The sequence below is a fragment of the Patella vulgata genome, chromosome 9, assembly GCF_932274485.2.
Source record: "Patella vulgata chromosome 9, xgPatVulg1.2, whole genome shotgun sequence".
Lineage (NCBI taxonomy): Eukaryota > Metazoa > Mollusca > Gastropoda > Patellidae > Patella > Patella vulgata.
This window is the reverse complement of record NC_065887.2, coordinates 31,693,014-31,711,421: the sequence shown is the minus strand read 5'-3', so window position 1 is coordinate 31,711,421 and position 18,408 is coordinate 31,693,014. Positions and strand designations below refer to the sequence as shown.

The 18,408-nt window shown below is 32.8% G+C and overlaps 1 protein-coding gene across 1 annotated transcript; it reads left to right on the top strand.

The window, feature by feature from the left end:
- The first annotated feature begins 42 nt into the window (after positions 1 to 42).
- Positions 43 to 18,397, top strand: LOC126831623 (DNA polymerase subunit gamma-1). Its single transcript, XM_050562203.2, has 23 exons — positions 43 to 179; positions 1,465 to 2,032; positions 2,332 to 2,521; positions 3,528 to 3,683; positions 4,503 to 4,643; positions 5,176 to 5,255; positions 5,737 to 5,919; positions 6,442 to 6,568; positions 6,960 to 7,057; positions 7,595 to 7,840; positions 8,559 to 8,724; positions 9,359 to 9,451; positions 10,476 to 10,633; positions 10,938 to 10,991; positions 11,373 to 11,490; positions 11,929 to 12,064; positions 12,819 to 12,925; positions 13,463 to 13,602; positions 14,452 to 14,478; positions 14,840 to 14,954; positions 16,973 to 17,224; positions 17,678 to 17,795; positions 18,200 to 18,397. Exons 2-23 carry the CDS (start codon positions 1,476 to 1,478, stop codon positions 18,313 to 18,315), a joined length of 3,378 nt encoding a protein of 1,125 aa, XP_050418160.1. The 5' UTR covers positions 43 to 179; positions 1,465 to 1,475; the 3' UTR covers positions 18,316 to 18,397.
- Positions 18,398 to 18,408: the final 11 nt, after the last annotated feature.

Genomic DNA, 18,408 nt, shown 5'->3' with positions numbered 1-18,408 from the left:
AAAATTATGTCGTATTTTACGACATCGACCGTACGTCGAAAAGCGCACTTAAAAAAATAAACAAACGACAAACGCACATGTCATGGAATGAAGAGTAGCTTTAAACTTTAACTTTAAAGCCCATAATGTTACTGTGTTGAGATGAATCGTTGAACAATGTAGCAATACTCTAACTTCTGGTAATAACTGAGCAGTATTACAAACTACAGTTGTTGACATGTCACGCTTGTGTAACTTTTTCGTTTTTTGGGAGTTGCCCGCTGCATCCAATTTATCTACATGACGACATACAATAATTGGGAATACTCGATTGAACGTTCCGGAATTAAATTCTCTCAGTTCCAAAAATTGTGAAAAGGAGAATTTCGGACTACATCGTACGCATGTGCCGACCAATTATTCCGGAATGGCAATCGAGCACCCCCAATGTAATGTATAATACAGAGGTGGGAACTCGAGTCCGACCTTAGTCGATCTCATCGACCCGACTTGCGGCTCTACTTGAAATATTTATTTTGCGGCTCTACTTGAAATATTTATTGAGACTAGACGCGGCAGTCGTGACAACTTAGGCCTTGAAAAAGAGCAGGGATATAACTCAAACTTGCCTTATTTGCCATGAATTGATAACTCATCTCATGAACTGGTGACTTGAACAGGACATAATTATGGGCTTTGAGAATACTTGTGTCTCGTCTCAGTATTAAAGTTAGCGAGGATCGACTCAGACTCTTGGTGCAGTGACTTGTTCCCACCTCAAATGTGACAAACCATAACCACTAACGTTTGACATGCGCTTAAGATAGAAAAGTCTCTCATTCAGTGGTTTTGATCCCTGTCCTGTACACAAAGCTTGCCTACTCAGTTCTGCTAAAGACTGTTACATGTATACATGTATATACATGTAGGCTACATAAGTGATTTATTGAAATATAGATATAATGTAGTTTAAGTTAGTCCAAACCTGACTGGGTTTGTATCAGAGATTGTAAGAGTATCAGTTATCAGTTTCACATTATCTAAAATCTGTTTGGTGAGGGGTGCATGGCGGAATGGTTAGCACGTGCGTGCTGTATCCTAAGGTCTGTCATTGAGTCAACTGGTGTGGTTTCAATTCCCCAGTTGTACGTGACAAGGAGTAGGGTCGCTTGTCCAACCTCGTGGATTTTCTCTGGGTCCTCAGGCTTCCTCCCACTGCTAAAGACCTCTATGTGCAAGTGAATTATTGAAATAAAATTGAACCATGTTAGTCCCGAAATGACCTAGTTTGTGTCAAGTGGAGTTAAACCTACCTCTCTCCCTCTCTCTCTCTCTCTCTCTAAAATCTGTGAATAGAGCATTATTGTTTTAACTTCGCCAGGTGTCAATCTATTTATTTTGAGATTGAGGTGGGAGACAGCATTATTGTTGGCTTGTTTACTTCAAGATTCAGAATAATAGTGCATCTGGTTTAAAATTTTACAGGTGTATTGAAGATGTTACATAAAACAACAAGTACAAAACTTTGGTCATGGTGCACAAGACGCTGGTTCCACAGAACTAAAATGAAACTTAAAGAATCCACAGAAACAGTGACACGAAAAAATGAAATAGATATTCAGATGTTGTCTGATGGTCTGCACAAACATATCTTCAATAATACAGAAAAGAAAGAATTGGACGAAAAAAGTAGGACTATAATTAAGTCACATTTAGAAAATCATGATTTATGGAACAGACCCACTGAACACTTAAAAGATGTCAACTGCTCTTTACCTAAATTACAGGGTAAAAATATTGATGAACATTTTAGAAATATTGCAATAGAACAGTCAGCAGATATTGTGAATTTTGCGAATGTTATAGCCAATGCTAAAAGACCACCAAAGCCTAAGGAATGGCAGTTTTCAAAAGGGTGGACAAAATATGATGCAAATGGAGAATTTAAGTCTGTTGATTTCCCTGATGCAGATGTTCTAATATTTGATATGGAAGTTTTAGTGAAAGAAGGTCATTTTCCTACCATGGCAACAGCTTTGTCACCAACGCATTGGTAAGAATTTATTTAATATTTACTCTTCTGAATGAAGAGATCAAAATTCTTGTTGTGAAACTATTTGACATTGTAAAATGCAGTTAAAAAATTTTCATGGAAAGCTGAAACAAAACTCTTTCTTCTTCAAATTTGCGACAGCTTATTCTAAATTGTGTTTGAATTGTATTACTTATTACTTTCACGTTTATTTTTATATCAATTCAAATTAAGACTTTTTTGCCTCCCTCAAAACACTGCTTGTGGGCATATATCCATTGTTTGGCAAAGTTATATTATTTATTGGTATATGTTTATAGGTATTCTTGGTGCAGTGATTATGTTGTTGAAAATAAATTCCGGTGGTCTGATGAACCAAAGCTGTCTGATTTGATTCCATTAGAAACGAAAAGAAACTCAACGATCACAAGCAATAAAAGTAAAAAACTTATTATAGGACACAATGTTGGCTTTGACAGATCCTTTGTTAAAGAACAGTATTTTGTACAGGTTTGTTATTATTGTGATTAGTACAGATCTCGAGTGGTATCACTTAGTTGTAATGTAATGCCAAGTGGGAGCCATAAATGGTAAGATGCTGGCTTGCTAGCCTGAAGGTCGCAGGTTCGCTCTAGGTGTTGGCCGAAAAAGTTCATTGAGATTTTCCGGCATGGTTTCTCCTTACAAGGACAGTTGTCAAGTTGTTTGGATGGGACAAAAAACTGAGGTTCCATGTACACATTGGAGTGCACATAAAAGATCCCTTGGCAGTCGGAATCAGTATAAGAGTAGGCCGTAGTGTCGGTGCCTGGGCAAAATTTCCCTCACAGCACACTGTATGGCGTATGCCAGTCTTCATTAGCCCAGTCGAATCAGAACAGTAGGACGTTAAACACCAAGTATAAGTGTGGGGACACGTCAGTCATGCATGTATAGCAAGTGATTCACAAACATGGATCTAGAAAGGCTTCTGTATTTTTCAAGCTCAGTTTGCTACTTTTCAAAGGTAATGCCTTTGGACTAAGAAGGAAAGCAGGTCTAATTGTTCAGTTGGGACAGAAATATAACAATGTCCTGTGGAGTCTTGAAATGAATAAACTTCTTTGATGTTGGCCAAAAATTAAAATGCCAATTTCTTGGTATTTTATGTTGAAAATGTTTACCTCTAGAATCTAGATGTATATATCAGAACAGTATTGAGATGTATTATATTTTGTTCTACTGTCAACAGTTAAACCACAATTTAAACTAAAATAAGTAAATAAGCCGATTTCTGCTATATCTTTTGAAACAAAAGATTTGATAGAGATTTCCCTATTTCTACATCAAACCAACAGAATTAAATCCTTTAGCTCCTTTAATACTTTCTAAAAGATTGATACAACATTTTATTTTCACCGGATGCCTCACATCTTTATTACTCCACTGTTGCAACCTAATGAAAATATTAATCAAACTGCTGGACAAGCTAGAATACAGAAATATCAATTTTCACTCCTCTTTATGTTATTTTCAGAAAAGTAAAGCCAATTTTTTAGATACAATGTCTTTACATATAGCAACTTGTGGTTTAACAACATTTCAACGATTACTTTATAAAGCTGGTGGTAAAAGTATGAGAAAGGAAGTTGTTGAACATACAGAAAAACAAAAACAATGGCATAGTGATACAGTAAGTGTACATAGATTCCTTAAAATTAATTGTATATTAGTTCATGATAGTGCTAGCAATCAATGTATAAACATGAATGTCCCTAGTCAATTTGCAACGGTCTGAATCAATACCTGATGATATTATTAAAGTTATTAAAAAATTATGGTATGACATATCTGACAAAAGTTCATACTGTTTATAAAGTTTTATAGATTTACCATTAAATCTAGAATGACCTATTTCACATGAGAGGGCACAATTTTTTTTTTAGAATTCATACATCTTCATTAAAGGAGCATTATGTAAGATTTTAATAAAGAGCTGGCTGTTTTCACTATAACATTTCAAAAATAGATAATGCAAAATGAATACATTGAAAATTTTACTCAAGTTACTTTATTTTGAGCAAAGTTGTCAATTGTTGTAGTTTTGACAAGATATGTGCATTTATCGTAACCACAGTACTGGTCATTTAAGTCTTAATCTCACTTTTCCATTTTTAAATCAAATCATTAAATGGCTGAATTGTTCTAATCTACTTAAAATCAGAGCCATGCAATGGCATTTAGGGTTGATTAAGGTCTTGTCATGTTAATAAATGTCTAATTAATAATTTATATAACATTTAAGGCTCAGAGAAAGAGCTGCAATAGGCTGATTTAGCTATTACATAATGCCTGTTTAATATGGATATCAAATGAATTTAAAATTGATTACTATTTGTTTGTGTTTCTGATCAGAATCATGAATTTATTTGTTAAAATTATAAAAGTTTTCATGTACACATTAGAACTTGGTGTCGGCCTTTAATCTCTACCTTTTACTCTATATTTGTAGAGAAGTGATTGGAAGCTTGTCAGTACAATGAATAATTTAAATGATGTATATCAATTACATTGTGATGGTGAACCATTACAGAAATCCACTAGAGAGATCTTCGTAGAAGGATCAATGGCAGATGTTAGAGAACAGTTTCAGGTACCAGGAAAAATTAATTATTTTCACACAGAAGTTAGATATTTATTTTCACAATGACCTGGTGGTTAAATACAAGCATGTAGCATTTGAGTATCTCTCTCCACAAGGCCATTTCAGGAGAAGAAGATAATTGGAAGAATTATAAAGGACTTCCCACTTTCTTTACTCCAGTCTAATTAAGATTTTATATACATTTAGATCTACTCTAGTTTTCATTTGTTTACTCGATCTCCATCTGCATGTTAGATCATAAGGTCTGTCATTGAGTCAAGTCATTCGGTTTTCAAATCCCTGCTTGTACGTGACAAGTAGTAGGGTCGCCTGTCCAACCTCGTGGGTTTTCTCCACGTTCTCTGGTTTACTCCCACACACAAGTGAATTATTGAAATAAAATTTAACCATATGTTAATCCCAAAATAACCTAGTTTGTTCCGCAATAAAAAAATTGATTACATTTTTTTGATCATACAAAATTTTGTTCTAAATAGTTTTTTTATGATCCTAATGTTATTATACTGTCGATATTGAACAGGAATTGATGACATATTGCGCTGGTGATGTGGTAGCTACACATTCAGTATTTCAACAACTGTGGCCAGAATTTTTAGATAGGTTTGTGCATTTATCAGTTTATCACTTGAAAAAAAATTTCAAACTTATATCTGGTGCCTGGCAACACTAGGTTTTAATTTTTATATATATATATTATATATGAACGAGATCTGGCTTGTAGTGCCTTTAAGGTATATGATATTCAATGGCTTTCCAATAGAAATATAAAAACGAATGATTAATGTTGAAAGTGTATTAATAAATGTTTGTATATTATGCAAACTGAAAATTGGAGGTAATTAATGTACTTAGCACATTCTATTATTATTTTGCCAATCTGAAAAAGATCCTATATCTTCTTTCCGCCTTAAATTTTAAAAAATATATATCAGCAGATTGTCTCCCCTGACACACTAATGGGAGATAACTGTGTTATTTTTGTTGCAATGGCTTGAAGACTTTATTTATTCTTATGTACAGAACAACCTGTTCACTTTGACTCCTGTAATGTGTTAAAGATGTATTGTTTATTTTGCTGTAGATTTCCACATCCTGTAACTCTAGCAGGCATGTTAGAGATGGGTTCTGCCTATCTACCTATTAATGCTAACTGGGAGAGGTATATTCAGCAGTCGAATGCTATTTATGATGAGATGCAGAGAGAGTTGAAAAATCTCCTCATGAATTTAGCTAATGAAACATGTCAATTCTTAGAAGATGAGAGGTACAAATTTCTTATATAAGGACATTGCATGACATTAATTCATCCAGTTGGATTTTGTACATTTTTGTCTATTTGGTTCAATTTAACAAAGCTGTCCAGTACTCATAGTGCGGCTGATATTAGTATGGGTATGGTATTTAAAGCCTAAAGGCATGGTCCAAGTGTTCTTTCCATGTAATAACTTTATTGGGCCCCTGTTGCAGGGCGAGGGGTAAAATCTAGTTCACACTTTTAAGTTAAAGAATTACTTCTACAAGATTCACTTCAACAAGATTCAAAGTGCTAATACTTAGATAACCATTGTGATTATATCCAAACTGCTGGGAAAATATATTGATTACCAATAAAACATTAAACTTTACAACCATTTGTCTAAAATAATATGGAATTAACCAATATTAGTCAACCATTTTTGGACTGATATTCCATTCAGAGAGTTAACTTTCATAATATTTTAGTTGGGAGTGGCTTACAAATTACTGTAATCACTATTAGAGATTTTAAATTAATACATTTTTTCAGGTATAAAGATGACCCTTGGCTATGGGATTTAGATTGGTCTGTCACAGATTATAAATTAAAAAAAGAAACCAGCAAGAAAAATACATCAACTACTAATACACCATTATTAGATGAAGATGAAACTGATGTAAGTAACCATTAAACACTATAATAAATATAGTGTTCTTTTGGTTAGGAAAGCAGGTTAATCTAGTGAGGAATTTGAAACATCAAGTAACATACAGTTTATAGTTTTTGAGATTTCTTCCCCTCATAATTGTTGGAATGGTTCAACATGAGCAAGAACTGTATGAAAATTCAGAGTTGTGCATCAGATCTATTTTTCAAACTTACTACCAGTATTTAGTTTATTGTGTTTATTTGATGGGGAGTTATAGCTCTGTTTGCATTAAAACATACTGTGAAGTCGTTGCTACACTTCACCAAGCTGCTCGTCAGTGTATATGTTAATAGTTTTATGATGACTTTTTATGACTAGAATTACATGTATGGAAGATCATTATTTTTTTTCATTTCAGGATGAAGAAGAAATACATCGAAGACAAGTCATTAACAAGGTTTTACGTACTGAAAGCAGAATTCCAAAAAACTCTGTCTTTATGGCTGGTTACCCTAAGTAAGAGACATAATTCATTTTGATTTACATCACTTTTATCTGATATTAATATTATGTGTTTAGAACATAGCTGTTATGAATAGGATTGTCCAAATTATTATACAGGTATTTTAGTGAAGACAGGTTTTGTACTTTTTGTTTCCAAGAGACATGGCTTGATATCAAACTGCTTTGAAATTGAAAAATACTCAATCAGACAAATCTTGGTACATCCACGATTTCTGAAAATAGAATGGAATAAATTTGTGTGGTTAAATATGAAAAATCAAGCTTCTGTACTGTCAGTAAGTCAGGTTTGAGCCCAGTATTGGTCAGTAAAGTTTTTTAGGATTTCCAAGCGTGTTTTCCGCTTGCCATTGGTGTAGGATAGAGTGCCTAGATGTTAGTATGGGATGAAAAATTGAGGTGCTGTATACATGTTAGCGATTATGTAAAAAGAACACTTGACATGGTATCCATGTCAGGATGGTTTGTATTGACATACTTTCTTACAACTTTACTTGTATGTATGTATGACATAGGTTTTGTTATTTTCAGATGGTATCGAGAATTGTGTAAACGACCATCAGCTGAGGACTGGCAACCTGGACCATCACAGATATCAACACAGATGAGAGTTGTACCGAAACTTCTTCGCTTAACGTGGGAAGGTTTTCCTCTTCATTATGATGAAAAACATGGTTGGGGTTATCTTGTACCCGGACGTGAAGATTCTGAGATTGAAGTAGAACTTGATAGACAAGATCCGGACAGAAATAAAGATAAACTTATGTTTCCTATAGAGTAAGACTAAGTTCTTTGTAGAGTAAGACTAAGTTAGTTCCCTAAATAGAGTAAGACTTAAGTGCCCTATAGAGGAAGGCTAATTATAAGTTTCCTGTAGAGTAAGACTAAGTTCTTTGTAAAGACTAAGTTCCCTATATTCTATAGAGTAAGACTAAGTTACCTATAGAGGAAAACTAAGTTTCCTATATTCTATAGAGTAAGACTAATTTGCCTATAAAGTAAGACCAATTTCCCTATAGAGTAAGACTAAGTTCCCTATGTAGAGTAAGACTAAATTCCCTATAGAGTAAAACAACTGATTACCCCAAACATTTGTCACATGACCTCACATTACAACTGATATAATAAAATACCTCCTTATTAAAGATGTCTTGCTCATCATATACAAAACATTCATTTGGTTGCGTAAGTGTGAAATATACAAATATTCAACCCTAAGACTTGTGTTTCATATAATTTTCCAACGAGTTACATCTGAGCATACAGTATATAGTCTTGCAACACCGATGATAAAACTCCAAAATCGATCTGAAACTTCAGCAAACATTTGAGATATTATAAATAGTCATATCTCTAGTCATATTCAGTGGTGTGTAGTATGTATGGGTTTATGTATGGTGGTATGGTTTATTAACTTTGACAATTACTGCATGATGTAGCGTTAATTACGATTGCATATTTTTTTTAATATAATAAATTGTGTATTGATTTACAGATCATTAAAAGCATTTGTTTGTAAGACAAAGAATTTGGATATAGAAAAAGACTTAGGTACGATAACACCACCTCAACTAGGACCTAATTTTGATAGTAGCGCCATGGATCCATCTGAAAGGAGTAAACATTGGAAGAAAATAAAGGATGAAACCCCACTAAATGATGTAAGTCGTTGAATTATAGACATTGTTACTTGGGTGGTGCTTATTCAGATTTATTTAAATATTGTTACTCTGCCCTATAGATGCATGGGCAACCTGAATGGGAGAACTTATATATTGTCAATTTTCTCTCCTATTGATACAATTCCAACCAATTTTATTTGACCCCAGGTTATGATTAAGTTTATATTCAGTTCACAATACATGTAATATAACTTATAGTTTTGTTTTAAATTCTATTTAGAATTTGCTATCAAATGTTTTATCTCCCCATTATTTCATACTGTTGGTTCTGAACAAAGTTTATCCAGTGTTCATATATATTGATAGAACCTAAGCACTAAGGGGCAATGAAGTCCACATGGACTTGTGTTTCTTACAATTAGATCATTGTTAAGGGCTTACTTGCCCACAATTCCTGACTATATTTTTCTGAAGGGCATTTATGAGCTATTACTTTCTACAGAGCTCTTTTTCAAAACACTATAAGTGCCATTCAGACTTTACATTTTTCAAAATGTTTTTTTTATTGTTTCACCTACATGTACCTCAGACAAAACTGCTTGATTGAACACAGTGTTTTAGAAAAGAACTCTACAAATATATATGTAACTTATAAAAGATGTTTTGTTTTTAGTTTCTATTTAAAGATATATTAGATAAACATAAAGGTGATGGACCGTATGATGTTGGTTTTCCTGGTTGTATGTTTTATAAAATACCTCATAAGGTTAGAGTCCCTTTTACATTTCACTCTAATACTGTTTAAAGACAATGCAATGGGGCTTAGTGTCTTGGCAACACCATACTTTCCTTGTCATGCCTACGGCCACCACACCTAAGTGATAAATGAATAATGTTAAGGAGTCTTCTTGTCACACTCCAGGATTTGAACCCGTCACAAACATGTAAAATTTGAAAGTTCCTTATAGCCAGCAATATGAATAAAAAGAATCAGTAAATTCTTGTAGGGATATAGAAAGGGTTTTTGACACCATTACGTAGAAGAGAAGGTGTATTCTGTAAACCTCGAAATTAATCTTAAAACTTCTAAGTCTCAGTTATGGCAGGGCAAATCTGTCACAAAATTTGCATACAATCTAATTTGAGCATCCAGGAATCAAGTTCACAAAGCATTCTCAGACTTAAGTTAAGAATTTACTCAACTTTTAATCACTGTTTATGAGAAATATATTTAATTCAGAAACACAAAACTTTGCACATAGTTTCTTGTTGATGTATTTGATACATTAAAACAACAAAGGTTTTATAAAGGGCTATATTTTACTGAGAATGCTTTGTGAACTCGGAACCTGATGTAACTGTTCAGTTAAATCTCCGCTAATCAGTGAAGATTTCCAAAGTGACCGTGCTTCTTTAAAATCGATTCTTTTTTACTAGACTATTATTGCAACAAATTCTATTATACACCCACACTTATTTATCAATAAAAATGTGCCAGAGGACTGCAAGTACACGGAAGACAAACTACAGACATTGCAAGAAATAAACAACAAATATCAAATCAAGTGAATGGATCCGGGGGTCAGCCATAAGCCCCATTCTTTATTTTAGATTATTTGATTCCTATTCATGGAGTTATCTTCCCCTTGACATTCAGGCTCATGAAATCTCTTGAACTAGATACAGGCCACTTGGTATGGTACCCTAAAAAAAAATTTAATTGCAGAGTATTCTTGTGTATCATTGCTTATTATTTTGTTTATAGTATAATAATAAAATGTGTTTTATAGGATGGTGTAAACAAGAGAGTTGGTAACCCATTGGCTAAAGATTATTTACCTCGTATAGAAGATGGTACATTACGTGCTGCAGCAGGAAATGAAGCTCAGAGAGTTTTATTGATAGGCAAGATGTGTTCATACTGGAAAAATAACCAACAGAGAATAGAGTAAGTTTCTTCAAAAATGCAAACAAATTGATATCGAGCTTTATGTTAGGATATCATTATTAAAGATCCTCTACGAATTGACAGAGAATAGAGTAAGTTTCTTCAAAAATGCAAACAAATTGATATCGAGCTGTACCCTACTTTTTTCGCCTGCTCAAAGGACGGTTTCACATTTTATTGTTTGATCATATACAATCACCACCAGTTCTGATTGCTATTTTTAGATAGTGTTGATTCTGCAGGAGGGTAAAAAAAAAAGTTAATTCTCTGCCACTAAGGTCATCAGTTTATTGTTATTTTTCAGGGGTCAAATGGCTGTTTGGATGAAGAAATCAGAATTACCCAAAACTGTGACCAAGTAGGTTCCATGAAATAATTGACATAAGATTGAATGTTAAATATATGTTTCTTCCCTTAAGCTGCAGTTTCAAGTGAAAAGTTAAATGTTTTAAGTCAAAAGTTTATATTTTCATGTCAAAATTTATATTTTCAAAAGTTTATATTTTCATGTCAAAAGTTTATGTTTTCATGTCAAAAGTTTATATTTACATGTCAAAACATACATTTTATGAAAGAAAAATTATTGATAGCGATATTGTAAGCCTTACATTGTAGAATGGGACCTATATAAATAAAAAGCACTGAGGCCTACCATATTCTGGTGTAAAATCAAAGACTTCCCCATTCAGTGAAAAAAGAAGGTTTTTGATATTTTGACATATTTAAATTTTTTCTGCAGACAAGAGACTTATGATGCAGATGGAAGATTTGGTGCCATTGTACCAAGAATTGTACCAGCAGGAACTGTTACCAGGCGTGCTGTAGAACAAACCTGGCTAACAGCCAGCAATGCTTATGTAAATATCATTTATTTTAAATTTATATTCTATCTGAAAATAAAATAGGCCACTGGAATGTATGTATGCAAACTTCAGAAAAAATAATGTTGATCAACAGTACATTAGATTTTGCTGTCAAGCAAGAAAATTGAGTGTGCTTCAAAAATGCAACTGGTGACTGTGTGCACTATTTACATGCCATTAGATATAAAAATATCACTCCACATATTATAAGCGTAGTTTATTATTTTCTGAAATAAAACGAAACTCAGAGTGATCAATGTGTCACTCTTTGTATTGATTTATTTTTATTTTAAAACTGGTTATTTCAAATATCATTTTCTGTACAATAATATTTGATTATGCCAAATTGTATGAAATTGTTTTTAGCATAAAATAGTATTGATTTTGAATGCCAATGAGTTTCGGACATCATGTAATCTGTTTACATTTTAGGTTGATAGAATAGGAAGTGAATTAAAGGCCATGATACAAGCGCCACCTGGGTACCATTTTGTAGGAGCAGATGTTGACTCACAGGAATTATGGATAGCAGCAGTTCTTGGTGATGCTTTTTTTCAGAAAGTACACGGTAATAATATGTTTTATTATCATGCACACTTTACTACATAAAGTACGATTACATATATCAGACTATTACTGGACATAATTGTAAAGTATGTTTACATATCAAACTATTTCTGAACATAATGTAAAGTTAACATATTATAAACTATTTCTGAACATAATGTAAAGTATGTAAAGTTAACATATTATAAACTATTTCTGGACATAATGTAAAGTTAACATTATAAACTGTCACTGGACATAATGTAAAGTTTAACATTTCATAAACTATCACTGGACATAATGTAAAGTTTAACATTTCATAAACTATCACTTCAAATTTAAAGAGGCATTATAACAACTTGACTTTTTATTTGCTATGATTTGATTATACAGTTATATCATTATATAGACGCTTGTGAACAATGCTTTAATGTAAGGAAGGTCAATTCTTGGATTAAGTTGAGTCAAGGCCTAATTTGAATATGATATTAATTACGTTTCTTTTCTTGTTAAGTTGTAATGTTCCTCACCACAGACAAATCTTAGTCTTCAAACTTGTTAAAGGTAAAATAAACCAGATCCTTAACATATATCACAAATGTCAAAATAATATATAAATTCCTGCATGAAGAATGGGCTGACTTAATTTATTGTCGAAATGACATAAAGATGGCAGTATATCATTTCGTTAATAGATACTGATTACAATATTCAGATTCTGAAACATTTTGGATTTCTGCTTTACATATTTATATTTGATCTATTACATGTTATAGGATGTACCGCTTTAGGTTGGATGACATTACAAGGTAAAAAGAAAGATAAAACTGATCTACATAGTAAAACAGCTGAAACTGTTAATATCAGCAGAGACCATGCTAAAGTAGGTATTCTTTTAATAATTTTTTAAAACCATCTATAGCCTCTCTTTTTTAATGTTTTTTGTGTGCATGTAATGAGTGATGTGACACATATTGCAAAGTTTGTCATCCATGTAAGATGTGATTGGATACCATTTTAGTATGGGACATGGGGTAGAGTGTTCTCCCTCTCAATAAACACTTACAATCATTGTGACCACAGGACCACTTTACTGTATAAGCAATATGCAAACCAGGTTGCTTACTTAAATTTTGATACTGGAATTGAACATTTTTAATCCGAATTGTAGTAGTACTAGTACACTATACACTGATGATCGACCCTTTAAAGAGAGAGAGAAATGGGGTTTGACTTCCACTCAACACAAACTAGGTCATTTCGGGACTAACATATGGTTTAATTTTATTTCAATAATTCGCTTGCTTGTAGGGTTCTTTAGCAGTTGACTCAATGATACAGCGCACACATGCTAACCATTCAGTCATGCCCCAACGAAGGTGCAAAATTGTAAATATAACAAAATGTTTACATATTTTAGGTTTTTAATTATGGAAGAATTTATGGAGCTGGTCAGAAATTTGCAGAGAAATTATTAATACAGTTCAACCCAAAACTCAGTCCTGAAGAAGCCAAGCAAAAAGCTAGGAAGATGTATTTATCTACAAAAGGAAGGAGAAGGTACAGAAGGCTTATAGTCCCACTTCCATTTTTTTTTAGCATCATTAGTGTCAAAATTTTATTTATGGCCAAAATGATTTCAAATGCTGGTTTAATATCTGATCTGGTGATTATTTTGAATACTTATAAGGTTGATGTAACTGGATTTATTAGTGGTCTCGTAATTTTTGTCTCCCCAATAATTAGACTGCCAATCATTGTGTATAAATTCTCGAATATGAAAGACGGTAGATAGCATATTGGCACATATTATGGTGTGATATAATATTGTATTGCTGTGTAAAAATAAATATCATGTTGGCATATAGCCATCCATTTCTAACTTTTAAATGCTCTCTGCTACACAAATGGATAAAGGTGTACTAAATATATATTTAAAATCATGAATATTTGTGTGTTTCTAACTCAAGGAGTTAAATATGAATTTATTTGAAATTTTAAGGCATTGGGTGGAAACTGAAAATAAAATAGATAATCAACAATTAATACCAGATTGATTTATGCTATACTCCATGTTTAGATTGATATATTTTGTTTAATTGTCCCTCGCCTTTTGAAGAAATCAGGGGACTATTAAAATGGGTGTGTCTGTCTGTCACACTTTGGGACAAGATAACTTTGATTCGAACTGATGGAGAGTGATGAGCCTTGACTGAGTTCGATCAAGAACATTTTCTGCTTAGACTAAGATTACATAAGCAGTTTGACTGCTCGATAATTTTCAAAAAGATAAATGCGGAATTAATTAGTATGTGTCATCTATTTATTTTGGAACATCAGCCTCACTGTTGGCTTTTTTGATTTGGTAATCATTATTATTGATGGGTGTTTTCTATTTTTGTCTCGTAGTAGTGACAGACATTGGTATGGTGGGAGGTAAGTGGTATTAATATAAGTTTTATACCTATTTCTAATTGGTAGATGATCAGACAATCTAACATGTAACCTATGATACTGAAGATGCTGTTGGATGATCATGTAGACAGAAGTCAGATTTTGGATATTTTGAAAGGCTTGCACATGCACACAAGGTGGGGGTGCAGTTGAAAGCCTGCTTCAGGAAAAGCATGTCAATGGCTCATAAGTACTGTGAAATAATCATTCAAGTCATACTCTTGTCAAAAAGAATGTACCAGATGTGATCAGTTAAGGGTTATTAAGCTCCCACTTCTAGCTGGTATTATTTATTTGGATGAACAGCCAAACTGATTATGTATAAATGTCATTTTACTTACAGTGAAAGTCACATGTTTAACGAATTAGAGAGAATAGCTAAATTAGAAGAACCACGAACACCAGTATTAGATTGTAGAATAAGTAAAGCTCTGGAACCAGATAATGTATTAGATGATGTAAGTAAAAAAAAACATCTATTGATGACAGAAAGATGATTAAAATGGATCATATAATACATCAAATACTGAAACACTGAGCAGCCCAATATTATCATACATACACCTACCTTGATTAACTACTTAATCTGCCTTGATTGACTGACTTAATCCTTTGTGGACAATTCATCAATCTAATCTTAAACAGAAGTCGTTGCTTCCCCATTGTCGGACAATTCATCAATCCAATAAGAGTGATTATGATTTTAATCTTCGTGTTTACCTTGTGGTTTCTTCACTGTCAGACATTTTAATCCCATTGATGTGAGCCGACAATATGTATAAACTAATCATAGATGTCACATATTGTAAGAGTATATAACACCCCAAATCAATATATTATCTGTTAACTTGTAAATCAATATATCCGTTAATTTGTCTTCGATATCACTTCAGTGGAAGCGGACATTAAATAAAGCATTTCACATACACACATGTGGTTATAATACAATAATCGAAAACTAAAGTAGAAATCTCGCGAGATGGAAACATAACAATTATCACATTAACTTATAAATCAATATATCCGTTGATTTGTCTGCGATATCACTTCGGTGGAAGTGGACGTTATATAAAGCTAGTTACATAAACACCCACACGTGGTCATAATACAATAATCGAAAACTAAAGTAGAAATCTTGCGAGACGCGTGAAACTACAAGAGATGTAAACGTGACAATTATCACGTCAGAGAAAAGATACTAGTTTGATGGCATGTTCTCGGATATATGGTAATATTTTGTATGGGGTTTATGTTTAATAAAAGAAGAAATAAACAAGCTGAGAAATGTCGACAGAGATTTCGATATTTCAATATATCCGTTGATTTGTCTGCGATATTACTTCAGTGGAAGTGGACGTTATATAAAGCTATTTTACACAAACACCCACACGTGGTCATAATACAATAATCAAAAGCTAAAGTAGAAATCTTGCGAGACGTGTGAAACTACAAGAGATGTACACGTGACAATTATCACAATTATCACCTCGGAGAAAAGATACTATTTTGATGGCATATTCTCGGGTTCAGGTACTATTTTGAATGGGGTTTATGTTTTAAAAAAAAAAAAGAAATAAACAAGCTGAGAAATGTCGACAGATATTTCGATTGGAATAGTGTACATGTAAGTAGTTAATTGTTTTACACGATAGCACGTGCGAGTGATATTAATTAGGAGATGGAGCGACGGTCACTGCCAAAAACTTTTCGGGATGTCTTTTTTTTTTTTTTACCTCCATCCATTATCTAAGTCAAAACGTAGTATAAGACGAATGCCAGACTTCTGCTGAAAAAAGTATCGACTTATACCCCTAAAAATACGGTAATTTTGGGAGTGATTTTGAACAAAAGTACGGGTCGAAAGTAGTCGGCACACTTTCATTCTATTTTATTACAACAACACGTAATTTTGTAGGAATATTACTGACAGGAATTTGAATAACGTACGGGAATTGAATATGAAAAATAACGAGGCGCATCTATTTTTTTTATTACGTACGAATTTGAATATTTTGTTGACACGTGAATTTTAATTGTGGTCTAAAACTGCCTTCATAAACAATGATAAGAGTTATGCCCCTTTTCGTCAAAAATGTCCGACAAGAAAAATTTTGATATCCCAAAACTGGAGAGATGTATTGCAAATTCACCAATAGCCAAACGTAGAATATCATTTTATTGTAGTTCATGAAAAGTTGTGTTAATATGACTGTAGTTTATTTTATTGTAGTTTATGACAAGTTGTCTTAACTGGATTGTATTTGATCTTATTGTAGTTTATGACAACTATTTTATAGGATTGTACTTGATTTTATTATAGTTCATGAGTTTTATTATTTGATTGTGTTTGATTTTATTGTAGTTTATGGCAAGTCGTGTTATTGGATTATATATTTTTTTTATTGGATTGTATTTGATTTTATTGTAGTTCACAAGTCTTGTTTTTGGATTATATATATATATTTTTTTATTGTAGTTTATGACAAGTCGTGTTAATTGGGTTGTACAGAGTTCAGCTGTAGATTATTTACATCTAATGTTAGTATGTATGAGATGGTTAATTGATAAGTATAATATAAATGGTAGATTCTCTATTAGTCTACATGATGAAGTGAGATATTTAGTAGAAAGTGAAGATAGATATAAGGCAGCTCTAGCTCTACAGATAACCAATCTACTCACTAGAAGTATGTTTGCTTATAAACTTGGTATGAATGATCTACCCCAGGTATGTACAGGTATTCTTAATGTCACAGATTACACATCACAATTTTAGTTTTATTAGGAACTTTATAATTATTTATACACTAACCCTGTATTCTTGAACATTGATTAGTACTAAACAGTGTTTAATTCTTTGATGGTGCAAAACAAAACTTAAACAGTGTTTATCCGTACAATCTATCACATTTTGTATTTATTTTGTGAAATTTCTCTCAATGACTGACTACATATAGGGCCTACACATAAAACTATTAAGTTTTAGAAATATGAGGCCCAAATATTGTACAAATAAGGCCGGAAATAAATACTGAATGTGTACTTTTGGTGCTGACTGTTGAAGGGGGGGGGGGGGGCAATTCACTGGTATTTATCATGTTGGCCATAATTCCTATTTTAATATAATTTATCTCAACTATTTCATTTATTTATGGAATGTTTTTTTCTTGTATTATTTCAGTCTGTAGCATTTTTCAGTGCTGTAGATATTGATGGTTGTTTACGTAAAGAAGTTAGTATGGATTGTAAAACACCATCTAATGTACATGGTTTGTGTAAAGGTTATGGCATACCTCATGGTGAGTATTTTAAAAATCAACAGATAAATGAAAGAAATACAATTCAATTTCCAGAGTAGATTTTTCAGAATTTGTTAAACGTTTTATTAGTGAATCCTCCACTGAATTCTGCAAATACCATGGCCCCGTTTTGGCTTTTTCCCCCCAGTCAATGCCTTCTAGCTTGCTATGATAATGAAATCAAATGTGGTTTATCGTTATACTTTTCTGCACCGACCCGACCCGACTACTGAAAACATGCATATGCTGCCATGCAATGTTCTAGAAGTAAAAAAATGCTTGGAGAGCAACATTTTCGTCTACTCTTTGTCAAATTACAACTGCCAAGTATTCTATTATGTGCACTTTTTTGCTCCCTGAATACCATGAACATTATCAATGAACAAACCTATTTTATTTTGTAGGTGAAGCTCTAGATATTCATGAAGTGTTAAATATTACACATGGATCTTTCAAAACAAATAAAAAGTTTAAAAAACAGGAGATGTATGACGAACAAGTAGATGTTCAATTATCATAATAAATGATGTAAATATTGTGAATATTCTTTTATTAACAACCTTGGATGGTTTCTCAAAGCTGGTGACATCTTGGGGGTTTATTAGCCAAATGT